The sequence below is a fragment of the Acomys russatus genome, chromosome 22 (genome assembly GCF_903995435.1).
Source record: "Acomys russatus chromosome 22, mAcoRus1.1, whole genome shotgun sequence".
NCBI lineage: Eukaryota > Metazoa > Chordata > Mammalia > Rodentia > Muridae > Acomys > Acomys russatus.
Window position 1 is genome coordinate 6,605,348 of NC_067158.1, and position 27,142 is coordinate 6,632,489.

The 27,142-nt window shown below is 43.3% G+C and overlaps 1 protein-coding gene across 4 annotated transcripts in view; it reads left to right on the forward strand.

Moving 5' to 3' along the window:
- The first annotated feature begins 14,782 nt into the window (after window positions 1-14,782).
- The window catches only part of Rel (REL proto-oncogene, NF-kB subunit), a 28,246-nt gene continuing 15,886 nt past the window's right edge, over window positions 14,783-27,142 (forward strand). For all 4 annotated transcript variants that reach the window (XM_051164947.1, XM_051164949.1, XM_051164948.1 and 1 more), the window contains exons 1-2: window positions 14,783-14,871; window positions 24,742-24,884. In XM_051164947.1, coding sequence (XP_051020904.1) covers window positions 14,823-14,871; window positions 24,742-24,884 — 192 coding nt within the window. In that variant the 5' untranslated portion in view covers window positions 14,783-14,822. The remainder of the gene's footprint in view (window positions 14,872-24,741; window positions 24,885-27,142) is intronic.

Consider the following 27,142-nt stretch of genomic DNA (forward strand, 5'->3'; position numbering starts at 1 on the left):
ACCATATGGGTGTTAGGGATGGAACCCAGATCCTTTGGGAAAGCAGCCAGTGTTCTAACTGCTGAACCATCTCTCAGGACCACTACCACCACCACCTTTTCTTCTGTTTGTTATACAGCCTTGGCTGACCTAGGATATCACCACGTAGATCAGGCTTGCCTCGCTTTGTAATAATAAACCTGCCTCAGCCTCCCACGTGCTGAGATTATATGCTACCAAGCCAGGCTGTTTTCTCCCTCCCTTAGGAGTCAATCCAAATGGGACTAGCAGTCATCTGGAAGGAAAAAGCTCCTAAAACAGCTGAGCATCACTGAGATGCTTCGGCGGGTGAAAGGGCATGGGGTTTACCCTGATGGTCTGAGTTCCATCCCTGAAGCCTACGCTGTAGAAGGAGAGCTGACTCCCAAAAGCTGTCCTCTGGCCTCTGCACGCAAGCTGCAGCATTCGTGTGCAACTCCCCCCCCCCATGCCTATAAAACAAATAAATATAATAAAATATTTTTATGTTGTCTGCTCTAGAAACTTCAAGAAGCGTGACACTAAAGCTTGAGAGATGGCTTCATAGTTAAGAGCGCTTACTGTTTTCCAGAGGATCCACCCAACCACCAGCAACTAACCCCAGTTCTAGGGGACCTAAAGTCCTCTCTGAATTCACCTACATGCATATGGTGCACACACACACAGTCAGATACACACATATACAAAAACTAAGTACATCTTAAAAAAAAATAAATAAATGTGACACCCCCTACACATGTTAGGAAAATAGAAATAACTATCCCCTCAATGAGACACATACATATATGCCCAGAAACCCCCCACCCGTTGATTGACGCTCCAAATCCCCACTGCTAAGATTGTTAGCTTTATGAGCGCTCAGAAAGTACAAACCCTTTCCCTGTATGCTGAAGGTCCCATAAAAAAGAAAAGCCAAATTTGTGTTAAAGATTCTATGTCCAGTTATGATGTTACAGAAAAGAGCCAAGTTATCTTGATCTATTTTTGGTCATCTTAAAAAATATATAGTCTCCTTAAAAACACATTAAATTGCCAGGTGTGGTGGCACACGCTTTTAATCCCAGCACTTGGGAGGCAGAGGCAGGCAGATCTCTGTGAGTTTGAGGCCAGCCTGGTCTACAGAGGGAGTCCAGGACAGTCAAGGATACACAGAGAAACCCTGTCTCAAAACTAATAATAATAACAATAACAACAACAATAATATACATAATTCATTTTCCTCACCTGTGTCCAACCTAAGACCATTGCAACTTTCGAAACCTTTAAAATGCATTGTTAGCAGACTTCTAGCTTCTGTCAATCCAAAAGCTAAAAACTTCTTCAGATAGCCCCTGAGACCTGCAGCTCCTACTCTGCAATAAATGGACTAAATACAAAATAAGTGCCTAAGGAACATCACGCAGCCTCACTGGTAAAACAAGAGCTGGGCTGACCAGAGCAGGCATTCGGGTGTGGTGGCACATCCTGCACCACAAGTTCAAGGTCAGCTTGGGCCACAGAGAGTTCAACGCTGGTGACAGCAACACCCTGTCCAGGGAGGGAGTGTGGGGAGAGAGCCTCAGTGACTAAATGTTATTTCCAACCTTCAAATTCAATTCTCTTCTGTTGACAAAATACCAGAGACATCGTTTGACTTTATTGCCATCAGTTCTGAAAACTCTGAATTCTAAATGTGGACAGGTGACTGGATTTCCTGCTACCTCAGATGTTTTTCCTGCTACAGGGATCAGGTTAGCAGCCCATGCCATACTTGCAGGCAGTGCTAAATACACAAAACTGGCGTAATCTTTAGGCTCACCTAAGGTAAACATACAGACTGAGACTGTACAAGTTTCTGGATGGCTTATGACTGCGTTTAGGAGTCTCATGTACTCAAATTTCATTTCTCTGGGACTTCACTAACCCAGTGTTTCAGTTCCTTTTAACTTAGGTGAGTAGGGGAGCTTCCTCAGAGCTGCCTCTTACCTTGGGGGACTGTCCCCACTCCGTGCCTCCTCCCAACTACAGCTTACTTTACAATGGTGCTGGGCAGGAGAAATCACAGACAGAATTGGCATCGGGGTTTGGGTGATGCTGCCCTCTGAGTTATCTATTAAATTTTTGAAGCAATCATACATATTTCCTGCTGCACCCCAAAACATTCCAGACTAGAAACCGTGTGCTTGTGTTCAGTTCCTGCTCCCTAGTCTCTAAATCCATCTGGTCACCAAGGTGGACAGCTTTGCCTTAGAACCCTTCTGTTTTCATTCCATTTAACTTTGACTTGATACCCGGGCTGTCTGAGGCTCACTTCGTTTTACTACAGTCATGTCTAATGAAAGCACTATCCGCTGCCAGTCTGGCTTTCCTCAGACACAGACTCCGTTCCACCAGTCCCCAGTTTAAGAACTTGTCACACAATTTGAACTGCGGGGCCTCGGTCCCATAAAACTAAAGGGATGGGTCACACAAATTTGGCAACAGTAAAACATTTCTGAACATGCAACTCCATAAAATTAATTCAAAACAAAACTCACAGAGACTGCTATGTTCCTGGGTCACCTGATCTCGCAGCAGCCTTGTCCCTGGAACATGCGTGTGCTGGTTCACTGAGCTGTCCTGGTCACCACGTGAGGCCGATGTGTGAACCCTGAAAATGACCAGCTCAGACCTGAGATTATTGCATTTTATAAATTGTGGTATTTTAATTTTATGAATGAGCTTCGCTGTCTTTACAGAAACATAACAGAATCAAGGACTTTTCATATCTCTCTGATAACACGCCTCGGCATCTGTGTTGAGTTATTATACTCGGAGTGTTGAGAGTTAGTATGTCTTTGGATTTTATCGTACTAGGATGTTTGATTTTTTTTCCCTCTTTTTAGGTTCTGCTGCTAGATTCTCGATGTTGAGGGATGCAGTTGAGGGATGCAACTGGCCTGTAGGCAGAAGGGGGGTGGGAGGGAGAGGACCTGAAACGTACATGCCTCCTTTGATCAAGGGAATTTGTCACTGTACAAAGAATGTTTGACTTTTAAGAATCATCGTTTAGCTAGATACACTGGCACATGCCTGTAACTCCAGTCTCTTTAAGAGGTGGAAGCAGGAAGATCAGTCGTTAAGGTCACTTTCTGCTTGTTTGAGTCTGAGGCTAGCCTGGGGTACACAAAACTCTGGTTGGTTTTTTGTTTTGTTTTGTTTTGTTTTGGAGGGGGAGCTACATGAAACTCTGTTGTTTTATTTATTTGTTTATTGACTCATTGATTGATGTCTGAGCTGCTAACCTGAGTTTTGTTTGGAAAAGATTGAGCTCTGGCCAGCTCACTTCAGTTACATATGCAAACATACACAAGGTTAATTGAGGCTGGGAGTGGCTCCAACTACCAACGTTACTGTGCCCTTGCTGCCCATGAGCGCTGACAACCCATGTGAATCTCAGTGCCTTTGACCATGGTAAGAACTCCGGGTTTGCCAGGAGTGTCTTAGGATCGTGGTGGGGTGCAGCAGCAAGCTCTCGCGCAGCACCAAGTGCAGATTCTCCTGGAAGACAACATCCCTTCAAGGTTCAAACTGCCTAGAACAGCTTCTCAGCCTCTACTTATTGACCCGCACATAGCAAACGCTTTGCTCAAACACTTCACTCAAAGCCAGACACAAAGGCTTTCCGGTCCATTTCACTACATCTCCCCCCTTTTTGGTTTAAGAGGATTTGATAGCGATAACAATTACGCTGGAGATTATGACGTTGTACACAAACTATGGCCTTTTGTCTATCTAGCTGTCTGGCAGTTTTATGCAAATACATCAGCATATGTTTCAAAGCCAATAAAGCTGTCATGACAAATAGAATTATAGAAAAAAATCACAAGAGCAAGAAAATGATTCCTGGGGTTAAATGAAACCGCAGCATCTATAACGCCCACCTGTTAACACCCGGCAGCTTCTTTGAAAATGTTTTTTTTTTTTTTTTATAACTTCTTGTTGCAGACCACAAGTCACTTGAGAAGAATCAGGATGACCCAAGAAATGCATCTTAGCTTTTCCCGATCATCTGTGCTGTCACTGAGTCTTCAAGGCACACTACAGTGGGAAGTAGCACTCCATCAGAGCTCAGTTATGTTTACTCTCTCAGCAGTTCTAACTGGTCTCCACTGAGTGCTACAGCTTGCCCCAATTCAGCTATTTCACCAACTTTCCCGATCCATCTTATTTTATGTTTTGAGAAAAAGCTCTTGTCATTTTATTTTATTCAGAGATAGAGTCTAATACTGTAGCAGAGATGATACAGAATTCACTATGTGGCCTCAAATTTGTGGCAACCCTGTCTCAGGCTTTGCAGTGCTGGGATTACACCTGGGAGCCACCACACTTGGATAAGACAGAGTTTTACGAGGTACATACTGACCTCTTCCCTCTGTGTAGACAAGGATGACTTTCAACTCCTGATTGCCCCCATCTCCTACCCCACTTCTGCCTTTACCTCCCAAAGGCTGAGTATGTGCCACTACAACAAGCTTCAAGCTTTGACTTCTTATGTAAAATTTTATCTGATATCTCAATAGTATGTAAATTTGTTTTAATCTTTAATAAATGGTAAATTTACATGCATACCAAAAATTAGTTTGTTTATTTGTTTTAGTTTTTTAAAGACAAGATCTTATGTAGCCCAAAAAACTTCAAACTCTTCTCTCTCTCTCTCTTTTTTTTTTTTTTTTTTTTTTTTTTTTTTTTTTGGTTTTTTGAGACAGAGTTTCTCTATGTAGCCTTGGCTGTCCTGGAACTCACCCTGTAGACCAGACTGGCCTCGAACTCACGGAGATCTGCCTGCCTCAGCCTCCCAAGTGCTGGGACTAAATACAGGCACCCCCACTGCCCAGCTTCAAATTCTTTAAGTAGCCAAGGATGACCTTGGACTCCTGAATCTCCTGCCTCTAACCTCAACCTCCCAAGTGGTAAGATTACAGGCTTTGGCCAACACAGCATTAAGATTTATTTTAAAACAAGTTTGATTTGTTAACTCCTTTGTATACCAATAAACAATAAGATCTTGTCTAAAAAAAAAGAGCAGCTCTCTCCAACAAGACAAAGTACTCTGTTGTTAATGGATTTTATTCTTATTTCCCTCTTTTTCCTAATATGTACCCATATTAGTCAATATTAGCTACTTTATCAACTATAGTAGTTCACAAAAGGTAGGAATGTGTTTTGTGCTCTCTGCAATCACTTAGGCTCCTTCTATCTAGTTTTTTAACCATCACCCCTAGAAGCCAGCCTCCGCAAAGGAGTTGGAGCTACAATTTAGCAGCTCTACACCTGTCCATCCACAACTGCAGCAGGACGTACAGCTTAGCTTAGTGGAAGGCACCACAGAAGCCCCTGCCTGAGCACAGGGGAAACACACCTCTGCTGAAGGAAAGTTGGGTGCTTACCTGGCAAAAGAGAGACTGTGATGGCCAAGGTAGCTTTCCCAGTGTGGGGCTTAACCATCGCACCCCAGAGGTGCTGATCCTGTGACTGCCCCAGAAATGGGAAACGTGACTGCATCACTGTTATAGTGAGCAACTGGATCCAAACTCTCCCCCTGTTAAATAAAATCAAAAGAAAAAGAAAAGAAAAGGCAAGAGACAGAATACAGCAGAGCACCTATCTATCAAGTCACAAGTAGAAATTTGGGAGGACAGAGGGATTGAGAGCAGGTGTCACTCACTGTGTAGCTCAGGACGACCTCACACTCACTGTGTAGCCCCATCTGACCTCAATCAGTGCTGCCTCACAGACATGCACCACCACGTCTGGCTTTGAAAGCGCACAACACCCACCCCCAACCCCCACCATGCCAAGCATATTACATTAGAGCTCTCATTCAGGTCTTATGGTGAGCCTGTGGAGCAGCCATTGTATTGTAGCCCACTTTACAGATGAGCAAGCAGAGGTAAAGTGACACCCTTGCTGGCCCACAGTTAATTCTCTCAATCTCAGGCAGATTCAAAGCCAGGTCTGTGTGCTTGCAAAGCCCAGGCCTTTCGTAGAAGACAAAGGGAACTCAACAGAATCTCCCACGTGTACACACAGCGCCCATTGTGTGAATTGAAGATGCATACTTTGCCTGACTTCTTATTCACCCAGGAGTCTTGCAACTTCCTTAGAAAACAACCAGGGCCCAGGAAGGAGTGACCGGAGCAGGAACCGCCTCTGCTCCAGACACAGCTGCCCTCAGCTCTCGGCTGATATTGGAAAAGGGATGCTGCTATCTAGTTGAGGTGTCAGGAGGTGTGGGAAGCACAGCCTGCCATTTCCTCCCCCATTCTTTCATCGATTTGGACCCTTGATAGGTAACAATTAGCCTTGTGCTCCCTCCCCCCACCCCCCACCCCCAGTTACCTCCAAGACCTGGTCCCTAACCCCTTCCTGCCTGAGCCTTTCCTTTCAGCCTCCATTACCACAATTACCAGCTTCATTTTAAATTTTACATGCTCTCCACAGTAAAAAACGAACTGATAGTATTACCACAGTTTTCATTACTCGGAATTTTGCTTTTGTTTATAATAAAGAGACAGCAATAAAATTTTACTGTCAATACTGCTGCTGCATTTTTTTTTTATGGCCTTAAAACATAAAAGCACTAAGTAATATCTCTAGACATAAAGATTCTTAAAGCTGGGCCCTGTTGAGATATTACAGCATCGGGTTGAAATTGTACCAAGGTTGGACTTTCCTTGTTATTTGCTTGTGTTGAGACAGGGGCTGTTGGAACGTCACCTTGACTTATTTAAAAGTACACATTTAAGGTAGACTATGATTTCACTTCAGGTAAGTAAAGGGTGTACGTCAGGTGCATAGGTTATTAAACACCTGATATGGTGGAGAAGTATTTTCGCTACTAATAAACACGCCTTAAACATATGAAATAATCCTTTTGACAGGGTCACACAATGTAGCCCTGGCTGGTCTGGGACTCACTTTGTAGACCAGGCTGGCCTTGAACTCACAGAGATCTGCCTGCCTCTGTCTCCTGAGTTCTGGGATTAAAAAACATGAACTACCATGCTTGTGCGCGCGCGCGCGCGTACACACACACACACACACGCACATCTCATAATTTTTAATAACACAGCAGTGAAGAAGCCATGATTCAATAAACAAACACATCTAACTAGCAAATGGAGAACTTCTTGGTCTATGACCCCAGAGAAGATATTAAGAAATTAAATAGTGAAATCGTTCCATGAGATTTTTGTTGAAAAACAAAAACAAAAACAAACAAACAAAAAAACCCAGACATGGCTCCCATCACACTGAAGCGATGGCATTATAACCGAGTTCCAGAATAAAACCCGTTACAGAAGCTGGATGTGGTGGTGCACACGTTTAATCCCAATGCTTAGGAGGCAGAGGCAGGCAGATCTGTGAGTTCGAGGCCAGCCTGGTCTACAAAGTGAGTTCAGGACAGCCAGGGCTACACAGAGAAACCCTGTCTCAAAAAACCAAACCAAACCAACCAACAAAACCCATTACAGAGTCCCATAGGCTCAGAACTGTAGTGTAGGCTGCTGGAAACAATGAGTTTGGGGAAGGGGTGGGGGCTCAGCTAGGGAGTGATTATTTGATAATACTGAATTTTTGATGCATAAACACGGCACATCTCTAGGAAGTAGTATTCTGGGCAGAGGGAGAAGAACAAAAGCAGGTAAATGAGAAACAGTCTTGCTCATACGTTTCAGGGCCTATAGAGTAGTCTACAAATTGCAAGAAATGAGGAAGGAGGCAGTGGTCAGATTATGAAACAGACTGAAAGCCATGTGTTTGTACTCAAGGATGGTTTTAAATCACAGATGTGCATCCACACTGGCCATTCAGGCAGCAATAGATTTTATATATATATATATTTTTTGTTGTTGTTGTTGTTGTTGTTGTTGTTGTTTTTGTTTTTTTGTTTTTGGTTTTGGTTTTTTGGTTTTTTTGAGACAGGGATTCTCTGTGTAGCCTTGACTTTCCTGGACTCACTTTGTAGACCAGACCAGGCTGGCCTTGAACTTACAGCGATCCACCTGCCTCTGCCTCCCAAGTACTGGGATTAAAGGTATGTACCACCATGCCTGGCTATATATATATTTTTTTTCAAGACAGGGTTTCTCTGTGTAGCCTTGGCTGTCCTGGAACTCACTTTGTAGATCAGGCTGGCCTTGAACTCACAGAGATCCGCCTGCCTCTGCCTTCCAGAGTGCTGAGATTACAGGCATGCACCACCTTGCCTGGCTTTGAATAGAATTTTAAAAGAGACAGAAGTAAAAAAACACATAGAACATTCCAGTAGTTCAGAAGACATACAACAAACACTTCCCAACGACAGTGGCAGTTAAATTGGAGAAGAGGGCTACTGGCCCAGCCAGCTCAGTGACAGACTTAGCATGCTTAGCATGTTTCCTGGTGGGTCTGACCTGCAGTGCACACGCCATATGGCCCGACCCATCACAAAATCATGAAGCAGCATAAGATATTTTTGCAAGTTTTCTTTTCAACTTAACTATGCTCTTCTCAAGTGTGAGCTTCATAGGTGACAATGTATCATAACAATGTTCAAGGACAGGACATTCTTCCAAGCCTTAAATTTAATCCCTAGCAACAGAAGAAGAAAAATATCGCTCACAATAGGCTATATGGAGAATGGGTGCTACAGGGTAGGCTGGAGGTGACAGGAGAATCAAACATGGCTCCCAGGCTGGAGCGCCATCTCAGTCAGTAAGGTGCTTGCTATAGACATACAAGGAGCTGAGTTCAGACACCAAGAAGCCATCTGAAAGCCAGATGCCTGTGATGCGAGTCTGTAATCCCAGCGCTCCTGAGTGACTCACCCCTGTGCCTTCAGCCAGAGGAAAGACCCTAAGAGAGGAGGCAGGCCTTTAGCCTATGTTAGCAGTGGTTCTCAGCCTGTGGGGCGCGACCCCAAGGGGGTCAAATGACCTGTTCACAAGGGGTCACACATCAGATATCAGCTATTTACATTATGACTCATAACTAGCAAATTACAGTTATAAAGTAGCAATGAAAATAATTTTATGGTTGCAGGGGGTCACTACAACACTAGGAACTGTATTAAAGGGTTGCAGTTTTAGGAAGGTTGAGAACCACCGCTTTAAAGTCTTGAAGAATCAAGTAAGTAGTCAATGTTTTTTAGCAAGGAATCTCATTACCTCACACCAGTATTGTGTTCTAGCACTCTCTGTGCTCTAAAGACCCACCCTGTCATCCTCAACCTCCCTTGCCACCTAGTGTCCCCTTTACACTTTGTGAGGAATGTCACCTGGGAACAAAATGTCCATGCCAGAGACTGGCAGTGCTTACTCACATGTTTGTTTGTTTGTTTGTCCCCCCTTTCAGTCTGACTCTGCAGCCCAGGTTGGCCTGAAACTCATAACAATCCTGCTTCAGTCTCCTGAGTGACTATAGCTATGAGCCAATATGCCTGGTTCTCATCTTCCTCTAACCAGTTTCTGTTTCCTGATCTCTTTGGAAACTAAGGCAGTGTGTGCTGTCCTAGTGTGCACTAATAGGAAGGCAGACTGTGTGTGGCCCGCATAAACCTTTCAGTTGTCATCCTTTTCTCTCCCCTGTCTCTCTCTGTCATGTGCATGTTTATCAGAAATATGGATAGGCATGTTTGTGGTCTTTAATGTCAGAATGTCCTGAGTAAAAATAAATTCACAACATACATCAGTTTTGCTGGCTACAGTTTCCCAAGTCTCCAGCTGTTCGTTGGACATCGGAAGCTCTTTTCATCTTAGTTATTAGCATTGAATCTCAGCTAACACGGTGCATACATGTATGTGTGTGCCCATGCACACAGGTAACAGGTTAAACAATGTCTACGAAAGGGGGAAAGAGGCCACAGAATTCAGAGGCTTTCCTGAGCAGATGCAGGCACAAGGCAGAGTCTGCAGGGATTGCACAAGAAGCCTTACAAACTGCGGCATGGAGCTGTTCAGACACAAATGTCAAAGGCCAGTCCAAGTGAGGAGACATTTCCAGGGTCAGTTTGATGTGAACTGAGTGTCACCTGCAGGAGACTCTCTGCTTAAGCTGGAGCCTGGAGCAGAGGCAAAGGGAGTCCTTGATACAGCAATTATCCTAAGTGAGGCTTATGACAGGGACCCGGGTGTCAATTAGGAAGAAGCCCCTCCTGTTTGGTCTTGGGGTGCTCCTTCTTTTCTAGTCTCAGGTCAGGGTGTTGATTGCATGTAACATGACTGCTGAGTCCATGTGCGTGCTGCTTCTGATGGCCATGAGATAGGTTTAGTTCTTGGTTTGCGTCTCATGGTATGCTGGCAGATAGTGGTTTTTTACTTGGGTAAGCAAGATGTAGACTCATTCTTTCTTGGCATTTATACTCAAAACACAGTAAGTAAGGTCATGGTTGCTGCTTTATAAAAATGAAATAAATTCAAGACTGGTGTGTGGTGGTTTCCCATAGGTTCCCATAGGCTCGTATATTTTAACCTGGTCCAAAGTTGGTGGAACTATTTGGGAAGGATTAGGAGGTGTATCACTGGGGGGCGGGGGTGTGGGCACTGCCAGAAAGGTCAAAGTCTGGCGTGTCCAGATAGCCAATTGAGCTCAGTCTATTACGACTGACTCCCTTTCTCTGCAGGGCTTTCTCTTTGCCTGATCTGGGCATCCCCAGGCCCTCTAAGGAACATGACATAGCCCTCAGGGAAGATCACAGGCCCAAACCTTTCCTGATAGAATCTGTTCAGCAAACACCTGGGGATCCCTGGAAGTACCTGACCCTAGCTAAGGAGATCCTAGCCTTCAGCAAATGACCTTTAATCGTACCTGGAAGTTCTTCCCCCACCCATAGGATAATTAAGTACCGTGTTTTCCTTCTTGTGATAGGACCCTGCTTCACTGTAAATGAGGTACTGTACCACTGCATGTAAATCAAGTATCCTAGCAACCCTAGCCCAGTGAATCGGAAACATTCACCCTCAAACCCCTGCGTACTGCCCAAGGTTTATAAATCCCTGATTAATGAAAATAAAGGTTGTTGGCTGGCTTGCCCTCTCACTCCATGCCTCTATCATGACCATCTGAACCTCATCATTTATTCTGGGGGAAGAACCGCTGCTGACCAAAGCAGTCAAGGCAGTGATGCCAAAGCTGCCTTGACAGCCACCGGAGCCTGTTCCATCTCCTCCAGCTCAGCGATGACTGCTGGTGAAGTACTGCCTGGCCTGCATCTCACCAGACCTGCCTGCTGGCAGGTTTCACATGTCCACCTGCATCCTGTGCTATGCTTAGCACAGCAACTTAACCAAGGGTCTGTAACACTTTTGGTACCATCACTAGATTGTGGAGTTTCTGAGTCTCCAACTGCCATCTGACACCAGCAATTTCATTCTGAAAGAGCTAAACAGTAAAACCATAGAAAACTCCTTCCACACCATGGTCTAGCACATGGGCCTCGCCCTAAAGCATTCTAGCCATTCCTGAGAGAAATGGGACCTTAGATCTTGAGGTCAGTCTGCTCTTGTCCAGAGGCAAGCAGCATCTGGATCAGCCCGCTAGAAACAGTACCCAGGCCTCACCAGATGCTGAACAACAGGGCAGCGGTTTGATGTGTTTCAAAAGCCCACACCATTCCCAGTTAGCTCTTTCTCTCTGTCCCATCATTGTAGTCTCAAGACCCAAGCTCTCAGCTACTGTTCCAGTGCCATAGCTTCCACATTTCCCACCATAACACCCACGGACTCTAACCCTCTGAAACCAGGAGCCCTCAGAGTAAGTACTTTCTTCTGCAGATTGCCTTGGATGGTCCTGTGTTTCGTCACTGTGGTAGAAAAGCAACTGAGGTAGCCGGGCACAGCCTGAAAGGCAATGTTCCATATCACAGAGTAAGTCAGAGCAGGCCAACCCTGTTCTCTCAGTATTAGTACTTGCGATACGGAGGGCACCCGGGTCAGCCCTGGAGGAGACCCACTCTGCTGGAGGGGCACTGTGCTAACTTGTTGAGACTGAGGTTGTTAGTGAGAGCCCCGAGCATAGTATGAGTCCCCACCGTGCACCAGCTCTCTCGTCAACACTCTTCCAAAAGTCTCTCATTAACCTACTTCGGATCCACGCTTATGGTCACCGTCCCTACAGCACAGTTCTCCAGTCACAAGTGACCTCCGAGACAGGGTTATCCCAATATAGCCTAGGCTAGCCCTGAACTTCATATTCTCTGACATCAGCCTGACCTGCCCAGTTTAATTGCCTCCATTTTGCCAAACTAAGGTTCATTAAAAAAAAAAAAAAAATCCTCAGCTGTTTCAGTTTTACCAGCTGGCCCTGCCATCAAACTCTTGACCTTCTTTCACCATCTCCTCTTCACAAACGCTAGTCCAAATCTCGGCTCTCAGTCCCATCACTGTCACAGTTTAACTGCCCCGCCTTCGCTGCTAGGTAGCATATGTTAACAGTGTAGTGTACCAGCCAGGCAACGCCTCGGAAAGCACTCACACATCAATGGCACGGTTAAGGGTTTCCAGTAGCCGTCACTGACCCAGCTCAAACATCGCCTCCACAGAGTATCCCTTCTAGAGAACCCAGTCAGTTTTCTGCTACTCCCACCAACCACATTTTCTTTATAGAAAACAGTAACAAGGCCGGGCAGTGGTGGTGCACGCCTTTAATCCCAGTACTAAGGAGGCAGAGGCAGGTGGATCCCTGTGAGTTCCAGGCCAGCCTGGTCTACAATGCAGGTCCAGGACAGCCGAGGCTACACAGAGAAACCCTGTTTCGAAAATAAATAAATAAATAAATAAATATAAAAAATAAAGCAGTAACAAAAATATTTATGTACGCTTGGCTTTTGAGACAGGCTCTCCCATAGCACAGGCTGGCTTTGTGAACTCATTAAATCCTGGAGTATGACTTTGAACCCCTGATGCTCCTACCTCCACCCCGTAAATGTGGGGCTACAGACATGCCACCCTGTACTAAAACTACCACCCGCTAGCCTCCGTAAGCCCCAGTAACTAGCAGCCTTATCAGCTGTAGAATGGCATCTTCCGAACTGCACAAGGTCTAAAACTCCCCCATGAGAATTTAAACCTCTCTAGGCTTCAAGATGTAGCTTCCGACTTACTTTTTATTTGGGTAAAGACAATACATAGAAAATATATCATATGAATCAGGCTACACTAAAGGCTAGTGTGTGTGTGTGTGTGTGTGTGTGTGTGTGTGTGTGTGTGTGTGTGTCCGTGTCCTTTCAAGTGCATGCATTTGGGCATATGTAGAGGTAAAAGGACAACTTTTGGAAGTTGCTTCTCTCCTTCCATGGATTAAACGCAGGTTGTCAGGCTTGGTGACCAAACCATCTTGTTGGCCCTGCAGGATGATATTCTCTCCCCACCCCCCACCCCTTATGTTGTTGTTTTGTGAGAGTTTCTCTGTGTAACAAGCCCTGGTTGTCCTGGAACTTGCTCTGACTGGCCTGGAACTCAGAGATCCACCCGCCTCTGCCTCCCAACTGCTGGGATTAAAGGTGTGCGCCACCACGCCCCTGCAAGGATGATATTCTTGATTTCCCTTCCAATTACTTGTTTTAGTCAGTAAGCGACAGGAGAAGGCAGGAGGCGTAGCTAGATAACTCGGGGTTATTTTTGTTGTCGAGACAGTCCACCTGCCTCAGTCTCTCACCTGCTGGGAGTGCGTTAAACTGGGCTAGGCAACCTGAAACTTAACTCCCTCTTTTCCTTACTAGAGCTTATGTATCGACAAGCTACTAAACTGCTCCAAACCCCAGTCAACTCGAGTATACAATGAAGATGATTATATACCACAGACCAAGAGAACAGGTGCGTATTAATAACTAAGGGGAAACAGGATTCTGCCAGCCCCGTCAAGCCACTCAAAGTTCTGTCCTTGCCTTAGGGCTGGGCTATCTCGGTCAAATCTCTGGACGTCGTGTTCACCTAAGACAGCGTGGGGCAGCGGCCTCGCAGTGCAGCCGAAAGCGTTTGTTAAGTAAAAGACGTAATGTCGAACTTAGGGGGAAAAAAATCAGACTGCGGGGGTCCCCGTATGCAAATCCGCGCCTCCCAGTCGAACGCGGGCGCCAGCGCTTCCGCACTTCCCCTCGAGAGCGCCCGCACGGCCGCGCGTTACAGCGCGGGGGCGGAGATTTGCATGTGCGAAATCGGGAAGACGGGGAACCACCGCTCGAAAACCCCGGGCAGGCCTCCCTCGGCGGAGGTGCGCGCCCGCCGCACCGCACCGCCCCGGCCCGCCCCCGGCCGCTCGGCCCGCTCGGCGACGTCACGGGCACGCCCCTCGGCTCCCCGGCTCGAAGCCGCGTCCCGAGGACACCGGAGGAGGGGGATTTCTCAGGCGCCGGCGGCTTCGCACGCGCCGAGCCGTCACCGCGCGCCCCAGGGAGCGCGCCCGAGGGACGGCGGCCGGCGCGTGCCCGCCGTGAGGCTCCGCCCTCTTCCCCGCCCCGGGTGGGCGGTGGCGCGAGTGACGTAAGCAGCGGGAAATCCCCGTTCCGCCAGGCGGTCCGCCCCGCCCCCTGCCCCTGCAGCGGCATCCTGGCAGGGCGACGCCAGGGACACTAGTGGCCCGCGCGTGAAGATTCAGGGTGGGAAGGTGTGAGCCGCAAACCCGGAGGGGCCGGGAAAGAAGAGGAGGCCCGGGGGTGGTCAGAGCACTGGGGTCCCGGCTGCAGCGGCTGCTCGGCCTCCCCGCTGGCTGGCTGCCTGGCTGACGGACTGGCGGCGGACTGACTGGCTGGCGGCGGCGGCGGACGGACAGACGGACGGACTGGCTGGCTTTGCCGCCTCTGGCCGATGCTGGAAGCTGCAGCGGGCGGCGCGCGGAGCCGAGCCATGGCCTCCGGTGAGTACCCGGGTGAGCACCTGAGGGTCCCGGGAAGGAGCTGTCTGTCGGAGAGTCGGTTTGGGGTTGGGACATTTCTGCCTTTCAAGTCGTCTCACCTGGCAAATTGTCAGCCTTTTAAAAAGTTAACCCGCTTCGGGGTTTGCGTGTGAAATCAAAGCGGCGCACTGTAATCTGATCTCCTCCTCCTAATAGCCAGAACCTTCGAACTTCCCGACGGCATGATTTTAGGATTTGAGGGGGGTAATCTCAATAAAGGAGAGCTGAGACGTCTCGCGGTTAAAGTATTGAGACGGTTTTTACATTTTCGAGCAAAAAAAAAAAAAAAAAAAAGAGGAACCTCAGGCGAACTTTCTTTTTTAAGTCCAACCGTGCCAGTAACTAATGGCTCTCGGGCTGACAGGGGTACAGAATGTGGCGTGGCTGTAAAAGTCCTTGGTGGCGTTTTAACTCGTTCCAAGTGAAAACACTAGCTCTCCCCCACCCCCCACCCTGCGACTTAAAGGGGTTACTTGTCTGGATTACCGTGTAGAGACGTCATCGACTTTCAACCCTCAACCCTTGTTAGCAGCAAGAGGGCGAGACTTGTTGTTGTTGTTGTTTTGTTTTGTTTTTTTACTGCTTTAAAGTAACTGGTAGGAATTAAAATGTGATCATTTAATGTCAGTGCTTATTTGCCACTAGTAACTACTAGATCACCTGCTTTGAGGGGAACATGACAATAAGAAACAGTTTACAGGACAGGGGAGGGAGTCTAGCATGACAGCCCTGCTCTGTTGTAAAGCAAGCGAGTACACCTAGCCGCCCCAGGCGGTGGCGAGCGCTTTCCTGGCCTGGGGAGCTAAAACGACACCTTCAGTCTGTAGCAGGATGCTGACCCTGATCTTCCCAATGACCCTCAGTAAAAGGCGTCTAGCAGAGAAGAGGAAGTGTAGAAAGCTTAATGAACTCCTTTAAGAGTTGAGCAGAACACAATAACCATAACTCCCGCTGTAGGCCCTCAAAGAAACCGGGGTGTTTCACAAGACACTTGACTTCAGTTTGTCTGTGGTTTTCATGAGAAAACAAGTGTAGTTTAAAATATTTCAGCTTTCTCTTTTCCCGTTTGAGTGAACCCAGACTTTCAGATAATCTAGTAAACTGGTAAATTTACTCTATGTTCAGATTAAAAGGCACAAAGAGGCTTGAAATATTTAGTTAATTCACTGGTAATCAGAACGAGATTTTGTATGAAAGTTGTAAAGAGTGGCAAGCTTTGTTAAATAAAACAGTTCTGCCTTGTGTGCTTAATTGTATCTTATCAATATAGTGCATGAATGTAATACTTGAAGATTTTTCGAGAAAAATTATTTATTACATAAGGTACTGTAAGAGCTGATTTTAAAATGTGATACAATTGTAGTTTGTCTAAGGACACATAGTTTGTGCTGTTAGAGAAAGGATTGCCCAGAATTAAAGAGGGGGAATTTAAAAAAGAAATGGCAAGTTTTAAAGGATTTAGAAGCCGGGTTGGGTTTGTAGCTCTTGGGTTGCGCAGTACTGTCAGGGAAAAAAACCCCAACAAACAAAAGAAAATGAATCTTGTAAGTTGTAATGTCATTATTTCTTACATTTTGATCTTTTATCAAGGGTTGTACCCAATGATACCATTTAAAATACATTGTGTCATTTAAATTGTGATTCAGTAATTTGAAACTTGTAGGCAAAAATATAGCTTAAAGGAGTCTGTGGGTATACTGTCAGTTATAAAGACCATAGAGAGAAAAATTACGAAATACATTTAAGATACTTTTCCATTTGAAATAGTAATTTAAAAGTAACAAAAAATTGCTTAATTTATCACTATATAATTTAGATTCTTTTTTATAACATCATATTGAAACCTTGAAAAGAATTCCTATTGATTACCAAGCATTTAAGATCATTTGTTCAAAAAAAAAAAAAAAAGATCATTTGTTCATTTCTCTCCGGATGTGTCATATGTAAATAAGTCTGTGTAATTGAATAGGTGGTGCCTATGTAGATATCACAGATCATAATCCCATGAGCAGAATTACATAAATGCCACGAGTAGACAGGATTTTATATGGTGATTCTAATTATTATTCAGGTAAATTAGCAAATTATGTCTTCCTAGGTAGCCATTAAGCTGTTTCTCGTTGCCTTTTAAAAAGTACTGAGCTTTGATTCTAGACTTTTGATAAGATTAATTATAACAGGCAAAGTGGAAGAAAATGTTCCCAATTCAAAGGTCTGCATATCTAGCTAGTCATTGTGCATGTGATTCTAGTCGTTTATTTTAAGTTAGACACTTTATGTCCATATTTAAAACGTTTCATTATTTCCTAAAAAGAACAAAGGGAAGCCACAATTGCTTTGTGAGGCACACACAGTGGCTCTGGTGAAATGTGCTTTAAAATTTAGAAAGTTTGCATTTAATCACATTCTTCTCTTCAGTATGACTCCTTTGTGCCACATAACAGGAGGTACAGGATGAAATTATTTTTGTAGACCATACTACTCACCAACTTTTTGTATGTGAATTTCAAGATAACCTTTCTCCCCCCCTAATAAAAGTGAATGTAACTGTGAGACAGCTTACACTTTAATAATAGAGCTGGAAGTTAGGAGTGGTTAGCTAAAGCAAATGACTTCCTTTTTTTTTTTTTTTTTTTTTTAAGTAAGACTGCTCACAAATGCAGATATATTTCAGAAACAAAACACACGGAAAAGAGATAGAAGTGTTATAAAAATTAGTAATGTATAATAAAGAGAAAGAATGGACAGTGGGTAGTGTCATAGTTAGGAACGCAGGATACCTTAAGGGACTCAGCATAGGTTTTTGGTTTCAGTTTCCTCCCCTCTGTGTTCTCTTCATGATGGTGTTTTGTGAGAACGTGACCTGAATGTTGAGGAGGATATATTTATCCAAAACAAAAGTTCGTTTGAAAATTGTATTTAACTGGATCTCTTGTATTTTTAAGACAGATTTGTTTTGTTTGGTTTTGGTTTTGGTTTTTCCAAGACAGGGTTTCTCTGTGTAGCCCCGGCTGTCCTGGACTTGCTTTGTAGACCAGGCTGGCCTGCAACTCACAGTGATCCACCTACCTCTGCCTCCCAGAGTGCTGGGATTAAAAGGGTGCGCGCCACCATGCCCTGCTGTTTGAAATCTTAATAGAGATGATTTGGCCCTGCCTTGCATTTTTTATTCTAGGAAAGACTTTGAACATTACTTTTTCATTCTAGCGGGTAAAAATCTCCTTAGGACTTGGTTTTGGTTTTTGTTTTTCCCCCTGTGCCCACAGCAGTGAAATCTTACTGCAAAGCATTTACATCTCTTTGATTTACCTGTGGTCCAAAAATCTGTTACTTGGGTGTTTTTTCTTCTGTTTGAAATTCAGCTGGTTATATTGACATTTTAATATATATGTATACAGAATACACACACAGACACACACACACATACACACACACACACACACACACACACACACACTTTGGCTTTGTTTTTTCATATAGGGTCTCATGTAACTCATGAGGCTGTGAAGCTATGATGAACTTAAAGTCCTGATTCTCCTGCCTCAGCCTCCTGGAGTGCTAGCATTAAAGGTGTGAGTGACAGGCTCTGGCCTGACCTAGGCTTTGCTAGACCTGGCTGTTGGAAGAAGATTAGCTCTTTATTATTTCTTCTCCAGAGTGGATAGAGATGATAGTTGAGAACGTGTGGTTATTGGCTGCTTGCTCGTTTGTTACTTAGGATTTCTGAGGGAAAGGTGCTCTAGTCAGCTGTTCTCAACTGCGGTTCGTATGACGCTCATTGTATTGTACATAATAAGGCACTGAGAGGTTCAAAATAATATTTTATATAAAAAAATGAAAGGCTATATTTTCTTTGTTCAGTTGAATAAGGCTTCTTTCTTTCTTCTTTCTTTCTTTGGTGGGCGGGAGAATGACGGCTGGCCAGAGTGCTTTTTGGGTGGCTTCCCTGAATGATTTGCATTGTTGTTTTTACTTCTTCACGTTTTGGCCCACAGGGTATTTAGACTAATCTGGAAGCTTCTTCAGAAATCTATGTGGGCTTTTTTTCTTGAAGAGTTATATTTCTCCTTAGATCTCTGTGAGGTTAGGATATGGTTTTGGAAAGCTACCTACATTGTTTCTGAAGTACAGTCTGAGAACAAACTTCCTTCTCGGGACTAGTTTGAATGTAAACATTTGCCTTGTATTCTTAAGATATTTGCATTTATTTTAGATTATAGTTATTGCCTTATCTGTTGAGGTTTTGTGCTTAACTGCTTTTTTTTCTTGTTACATAAATAAAATACAAATGAAACAACTGATTTTATTTCAAAATTTGGTTGTAATTACATCTCTCCAGTTTGATGACACCTGTGACTTTTGTTCTTTCAGAAAAAAAAAATCTCATGGAACACTATTTTTTGTTTATGTTATAGAGGAGTTTATTAAATGAGCATGAGGGGGAAGGAAAATGGGGAGAGATACCCCAGAGAGATAGAGACAGACAGAGAAAGAGATGGGGGGAGGGAAAGGGGGAATAGAGAGTTCATTCTTTTCATATCTCTTCTGTGTTCATAGACTCAGAAGATATCCATTTGGTAATCAGATTTGTTAGTTTCTTGGATTATAAGTTCCTCACTGCTATACTACTTAAAATTGTGAGTGTGTGTGTATGTGTGTCTATGACATACATAGCAGTGTACACCTTTAATCCCAGCACTCAGAGGCAGAGGTGGGTGGATCTCTGAATTCAAGGCCAGCCAGACTACACAGTGAGACTGCCAAAAAAAAAAAAAAAAAAAATCATCATTGTCATCATCTTTTTCCTCAAATTTTCATGTTATTTTGACATTTAGTTTTATCATCTTTAAGATGAGATAACACCAGTTCTCTTTATGAAGAGCAAAGAGAACCAATGAGAAATACTTATGTGTGTGTTCTAATTGGTATTATAATTAATATATGTAGTTAACAAATTCTCATTGTCCACTTACTTATGGCTTCTAGTTCTAACAATTGTATTTTAGTAGGTATGCCTATTTTATACATAATTCCAAAAATTTATCTATATTTCAATGTAATTTCCGCTTAATCTTAAAATCTCATACTTGAGATTTTAAATAGGCTTAGTGTTTTCAAAGAACATCTTTTTTACCTAGTGCACATGAGATCATAAGTATTTCACAAACATTTTGGTTATAATTCAAAGGTTATTCTAGTCAATATTAGCATTTTTATGGTGCAATTCAAACTATAGGGACAGCTCCTTACCTTACACTTGTCCTGGTTAAAGAAAAATACTGTAATTAAATTGTTTAGAAAGAATTTTGAAAACATGTCGGCGCTTTTAAAAACAACAGTGATTTTAAGTAAATTTAGTTAAGAGTATTTATTTTCCCTAAGTTTCCATGGTTTGTAAGTTTCGCTTCTTCCTCTCCGTAGAAGGCACAGTTTTTCATTGTTCGTCTTCAAACAGTGCCCGGGATGATTGGCCCATTGTCCTGACTCAGGGTGCAGACAATTGCATAGCCAGGAGGGTCTTAAAAGTCACAGATGGGGCTGGAGAGATGGCTCAGAGGTTAAGATCACTTGGCTGTTCTTCCAAAGGTCCTGAGTTCAATCCCCAGCAACCACAAGGTGGCTCACAACCATCTATAGTGAGATCTGGTGTGCAGGTGTACATGCAGGCAGAGCACTGTATACAAAATAATAAATAAGTATTTTTTTAAAAAAATCACAGATACAGTTAAATCAAAATATGAACAGACACAAGGAAGCATGAAGGTGCAGTTGTTCTAGGTTCTAGTTCCTACAAAGCAGTATTTCTCCATTACAGAGGAATCCAATAAGGAGGAACTGATTGGTCATTAATCTAGTCTTTTAATTTTTGAATAACTGACACAAAAGAGCTTTGGAATTTTAATTTCCCCACAGGTGCTAATTTAAGGCATTAATGAGTAATAAAATTTCTGTCGCTCAGTAGCTTGAAGAAATAAAACATGTAGCTTTATTTAATAACAAAGCTAAGTGGTGGCAGAAGTCTCAACCCTGGTACTTGGAAGGTAGAGCCTAGAAGATCAGAAGTTCAAGGATAGCCTCCAGCCGCGCAGTGAGGTGGAGGCCAGCCTAGGCTACTGGAGACCCTGTCTCAAGAAGAGAAGGACGCACATCAATTGGTAGAGTAGCTGCCCAGCTCAATGAATAATTTCTACAAGAGGAAAAGTAAATATAAATGTATGGCATTACACGACAAAATAATCTTATTAATTTTGTGTACTTCATTTCCATAACTACACTTAACTGGTTTAAAGAACTATGCAACTTGCTTTAAATGACCCTACCATGTTTTTTTTTGTTTTTGTTTTGTTTTGTTTTGTTTTGTTTTCAACTTCTTCAAAAAGTTAACCAGCTACCATTAATGATGTCATCCTCTATCGATTTCCCACCAGAACACTCTTAAGTAGCAGGCTGGGTTTTGTTGACCTTTTCATTAAACCACATAAATTCTTTAAGATGCCACTGGAAAATACCACGTTGAGTTTAACACAGTTGAAAAGAAATGCACATTGTCTTAAAGAGCCCTACAAGAACACACAGACTGCGAAATACTTAAAATTGAGATGTAAATTTCATATATACAAGGATACATAAGTTGTGAAATAGTCATTTGCTTTCTATTTTCAGTCATTATTATGAACTTGGTTGGATTAAAATTGTTTCCTCTCTCTTTTTGTGTTTGTTTCTTCGTTTGGGTTCTTTTGCTTAGTTTTTGGTGAGACTAAGATTGAACCCGGGAGGTTCTTGGGCCTGCTTTCTGTCCTTTGAAGAAGCAAATGAGTAATGGATTCAAATCAAGAGAGTTCTGGATCAAAATGAATAAAATTAAAGGACACACACACACACACACACACACACACACAAACCCACCATTAGGCTAGGCTCCTCCAAGCTTCCTCTGTCTGCTCTCTCTCTCTCCAGCACTGGGCTTCCAGGCTGTGGGTGTTGGGGACTGAACTCGGGATCACGTACTTGAATGACAACCACTTTTCTGACTCAGCTGTCTCCCTAGCCCCTAGACAGCAGTGATTAACTTGTCTTTGATGTTTAGGTACCAAAATACTGTCAGGTTGTTTGGGGGGAGGGGAGGGTTTCGAGACAGGGTTCTCTCTGTAGCCTTGGCCGGCCGGCCTGGACTTATTTTCCTCAGTTCATTTATTTGTAATCAGCTGGTAGTACAAAAATATTAAAAGGAAAGTTTCATAAAGTTTTAAGTAACTTGTTATAATAGTTTGTTATAGTTGTTGTAGTTTATTGTTGTTGCTAATTTCTTCTATGTATATGTTTATAGGAGAAAAATCAGATATATGTGTGTGTAAGTAATCTTTAAACTGAACATTTTCTTTCTTTCTTCGGTCTTCAGAATTATTACTCTAGAATGCTAGTCTAGTCTTGTGATCTCCCTGAATAAAAGCATTGATTTTTTTCACATACAGAAAGAAATCCATATTACTGAATGTACTTGGACTTTTGGTTCTAAGAGTGTGATTGTACTCCATAGCCATTGATGGTTAATGTACCTTATATGGACAATTACTTCCCTTTTTCTAGAATGTCTTTTCACTCTTGTTTTGTTACGTTTTTCCCTCTCTTAAACTCTTAGATTCCGCTTTTGTTCTTATTATAATTTTCTGCAGAATTTTGTTAGTACTTTCCCCCTTTTCGTACACTAATAATTGCAATGTATACTAATAACTGTGATGTACACCAATGTTTCCCTCGCTGTTGGATATGAGGTCCTTTCGGATAGCAGTTGTGATAGTGATGGCGTCACTGTGCCATTGTCTTCAAGAAAGCATCCGAAGTAATATAACACTTATTGCCTACCTCTTGTACGTGTGGTACTCGGTAAGAATTTAATGCGTGTGTTTTACAGAGGGTATTAGTAATAAGATATAATTAACACAGGGTCTTGCATTTCACCATTTCTGAAGATTGATCACATTCTAACAGAATAAAGCCTTAGTGAAATGGATTTGTGGTTTGGGGAATTTACACTCTTAAAGTAAGCCCTATGGTTACCTGCCCCCTAAAGTAAGCCCTATGGTTACCTGCCCCCTAAAGTAAGCCCTATGGTTACCTGCCCCCTAAAGTAAGCCCTATGGTTACCTGCCCCCTAAAGTAAGCCCTATGGTTACCTGCCCCCTAAAGTAAGCCCTATGGTTACCTGCCCCCTAAAGTAAGCCCTATGGTTACCTGCCCCCTAAAGTAAGCCCTATGGTTACCTGCCCCCTAAAGTAAGCCCTATGGTTACCTGCCCCCTAAACTTGAAAGCAGAGTTGCCTTTATTGAACTTTTATTTCCATGACTCGACTAATTAAAAAAAGGTGAAGATGCATATGTCTTTAAAGTTGTGTTGACATATAATTAATGAATTCTAATAATTATACATTAAACATTACAATTTTTTTTAAGTTTTTTATGAAGTGTACAATGTTTTGCCTGCATGCCAAAAGAGGGCACCAGATCTCACTACAGATGGTTGTGAGCCACCATGTGGGTGCTGGGAATTGAACTCAGGACCTTTGGAAGAGCAGCCAGTGCTCTTAACCTCTGAGCCATCTCTCCAGCCCTTGTTTTTTAGGTTTTTAAGACAGGATCTCAAAAAAAAAAAAAAAAAAAAAAAAAAAAAAAAAAAAAAAGACAGGATCTCATTATGTAGCCCTGACTGGCCTGAAACTTCCTATGTAGATCAGGCTGGCCTTGAGTTCACAGAGATCAGCCTACCTGTGCTTTTGAGACTGCTAAGATTAAAGGCCTGGCCTACCACACTTAGAAATACAGCATAATATACAAATACATATATGTGTATGTGCTTACATATACATTTTTTTTCTTGGTTTTTCGAGACAGGGTTTCTCTGTGTAGCCTTGGCTGTCCTGGACTAGCTTTGTAGACCAGGCTGGCCTTGAACTTACAGCGATCTGCCTGCCTCTGCCTCCCTGAGTGCTGGGATTACAGGTGTGCGCCACCACACCCGGCCATGTATGTATGTGTGTGTGTATCTACTAGTTTTAGACAAATAGTGATCACCTTTCCTTCACTTACATATCCTAGAGTTTCATTTAAAAGGATCAAATAGTGTGTACTTGTTTTAGATTAGCTTATTTTACTCATCACACTTACTTTGATATTTGTATTAACGCTATTTTATCCTAAGGGTACATATTTTGAATTACATTTGTTATGAAAAGTAAATTATTTTATTGTCTCCATAGTATGCATTACATTCTGGAGGAGGTTTAAGTAGAACTGATTTGAAATTTTAGTTGAGCCTAAAGTCAATATACTGTTTTTAGTATTTTTTTTTTTTTATATATTCCACACTTGCGTCTGCAAGGACGAAGTGTATTTTAAATTTCAGTGGTTGTCCCTTCATGCAGTGATGGTCTGATTTAAAGCAGCTAAGTACATTTGACTCAGTTTTGGAGTAAAATGCACTCCTGAATACTATTTTCTTCGCCCTTCTTGGGAAATAGTGGGAGAAAACCCTTTACGTGGCCGTATGCAGACAGGTAACTCTAACAGAGTTATCTCAGAACTCAGTGCTGTGGCTCTTAAGCAATAAAGCACTAATCGGTTGTGTGTTCGTACTGCGTAGAAACTGAGTTTGAGTGAGGGAAAAGGTCTCTTCCTCATCAGATCTTTTTTATGATTACATTATTAACTGTGTTCTTTGATGTTGGGAAGGAAAAATATCTTAGTTTTGGTGTGTTGTTTTTTTAAAAAACTGTCTTTAAAATTCATCATATTGCTAGTCTAATCTCATTGCCCTGTCTCTTTTAAAAATTTCAGGTGGATATAATCCTTATGTAGAAATAATTGAGCAGCCAAGGCAGAGGGGAATGCGGTTTAGATACAAATGTGAAGGGCGCTCAGCGGGCAGCATTCCAGGGGAGCACAGCACAGACAACAACCGAACCTACCCGTCCATCCAGGTAACGGGCCTCTCCCCAGGGTCTGGCTTTTAGTGGTTCATAGTTCACTGTGGCGATTATGGTAAAGGCTCCGCTTCCTTCCCTCCCTCCCTCCCTCCCTCCCTCCCTCCCTCCCTTCCTCCCTCCCTCCTTCCCCCCCACCCCCCCACCCCCCCACCCCCCGTGTAGCCCTGACTGTCCTGGACTCACATTGTAGACCAGGCTGACCTCAAACTCAGAGATCTGCCTGCCTCTGCCTCCAGAGTGCTGGGATTCCAGGCGTGCGCCACCACACCCAGGCTCTGTGTCTTAACCGTCTTTTGCCCCCTCCTCTGTTTTCTTTTCCTTTCTTCTGTGCACTTGCTCGGCATTAGCCAGATGAATAGGGACATCTCTTAGGCTGTGGAGTCTTTCCTGCTCTGTGGTCCATGTAGTAATGTAACTGCAGAGACTCACAGTGTTCATGTACATGACAGCATTGGATCTGATCCCTTTTGTAACTACAAAGCATTTAATGAGGAAAGCGCATTCTCTCCAGGCAGTGCTGAGGGGAACTGTTGTGTATGCTAAACATAGGTTTGGAAACTAATTTTTTTCAATCTTTTCCTCTATTTTGGGGTTTTGGTTTGGTTTGGTTTGGCTTGGTTTTTCAAGACAGTGTTTCTCTGTGTAGCCCGGGCTGTCCTGGAACTCTCTTAGTAGACCAGGCTGGCCTCTAACTCACAGAGATCCCCCTGCCTCTGCCTCCAGTGCTGGAATTAAAGCTGTGTAACACATGCCTGGCTATAGGGGATACTGATAGGAACTTTTCTCCTCCGTTTTTCATACTTTTATTGCTTATCTCTGATACTCTGAGTTTTTTACATCATTTAAAGTCAGTCTCTCTCTCTCTCTCTCTCTCTCTCTCTCTCTCTCTCTCTGTGTGTGTGTGTGTGTGTGTGTGTGTGTGTGTGTGTGCATGTATGCAGACACTCATGTGCCTCAGTGCCCATGTGCAAATCAGGACAGCCTTGGGTGAGTTGCTGTTTCTTTTTGAGACAGGGAATCTTTGTTCGTTCTCTCTCTCTCTCTCTCTCTCTCTCTCTCTCTCTCTCTCTCTCTCTCTCTCTCTCTGTGTGTGTGTGTGTGTGTGTGTGTGTGTGTGTGTGTGTGTGCAGACACTCATGTGCCTCAGTGACCATGTGCAAATCAGGACAGCCTTGGTGAGTTGCTGTTTCTTTTTGAGACAGGGAATCTTTGTTCTTTTCCCACGTCATATGCCAGCCTCCCTGGTCCACCAGCTTCCACCACCATCAGGTCCACCAGGTCTACTGTCTCTGCTTCCCCTCTCCCGAGAGGAGTGCTGCCATTACAGATGCTCAAGCTACTGGTCTCTTTATCTGTGTTGACAGATAGTTCTGGGGATTGAACCTAGAATCTTTCGGAATGCTAGGCAAGGGTTCCCCCACTGAGATCTTACTCCTGGCCTGTGAAGATAGTTTCTGATTGAGAATGAATTTAGCAAATGTACATTTATATTTTATATTTATAAATTATATCTACTTGGCTCTTAATTTTTATAACTTATTTTTTTATTTACTCGTGTGTGGTGTTTTGAAACAAAATTTCACTAGACTAGGCTAACCTCAACCTTGTAGTGACCGTGCCTTGTGTCCCTGCTTCCTTCATATGGAATTACAGACATGTGCAATCATGCCTCATTAGTTTTTATCATTTAAATGCCAATTTAAAAGCTTAATAGTGAGTTGCTGTGGTGGCACATGACTGTAATCCAAGCCTTTGGGAGGCAAAAGGGGTAGATCTTGAGTTTGAGGACTACCTGGGCTCCATAAGAAGTTCTAGGCCAATCTGGACTGTTTAAGCAAGACCTGGTCTCTACAAACAAAGACAAAGTTAATAACCCGTCAGGAGGCTGTGGTAGGAAGATTACTGAGATCTAGAGACTGGATGGATAAAAGTAAGATACCATCTCAAGATGGATTTTGAAAAATGGCTCTTTCTATGGCATCAACAGATCTGAAATCATTGTTTTACCACTAGCTTACTTATAGTTTATGTCATTGAACCTAAGGAAAATTACAAGATAAAAAAAATTAGTCAATTGTCAAGTTATATATTGGCTTCTAAGTTTGTTTTTATATGTTTTACCTGATAGGTAGATGCTTAAATTATACATATTAATTGGATGCCATGGAATACTTGATACATGCATACATCATGTAATGCTTCAGTCAAGTTAACATACTTAGCTCCTCAAACATGTGTTACTCCTTATGGAA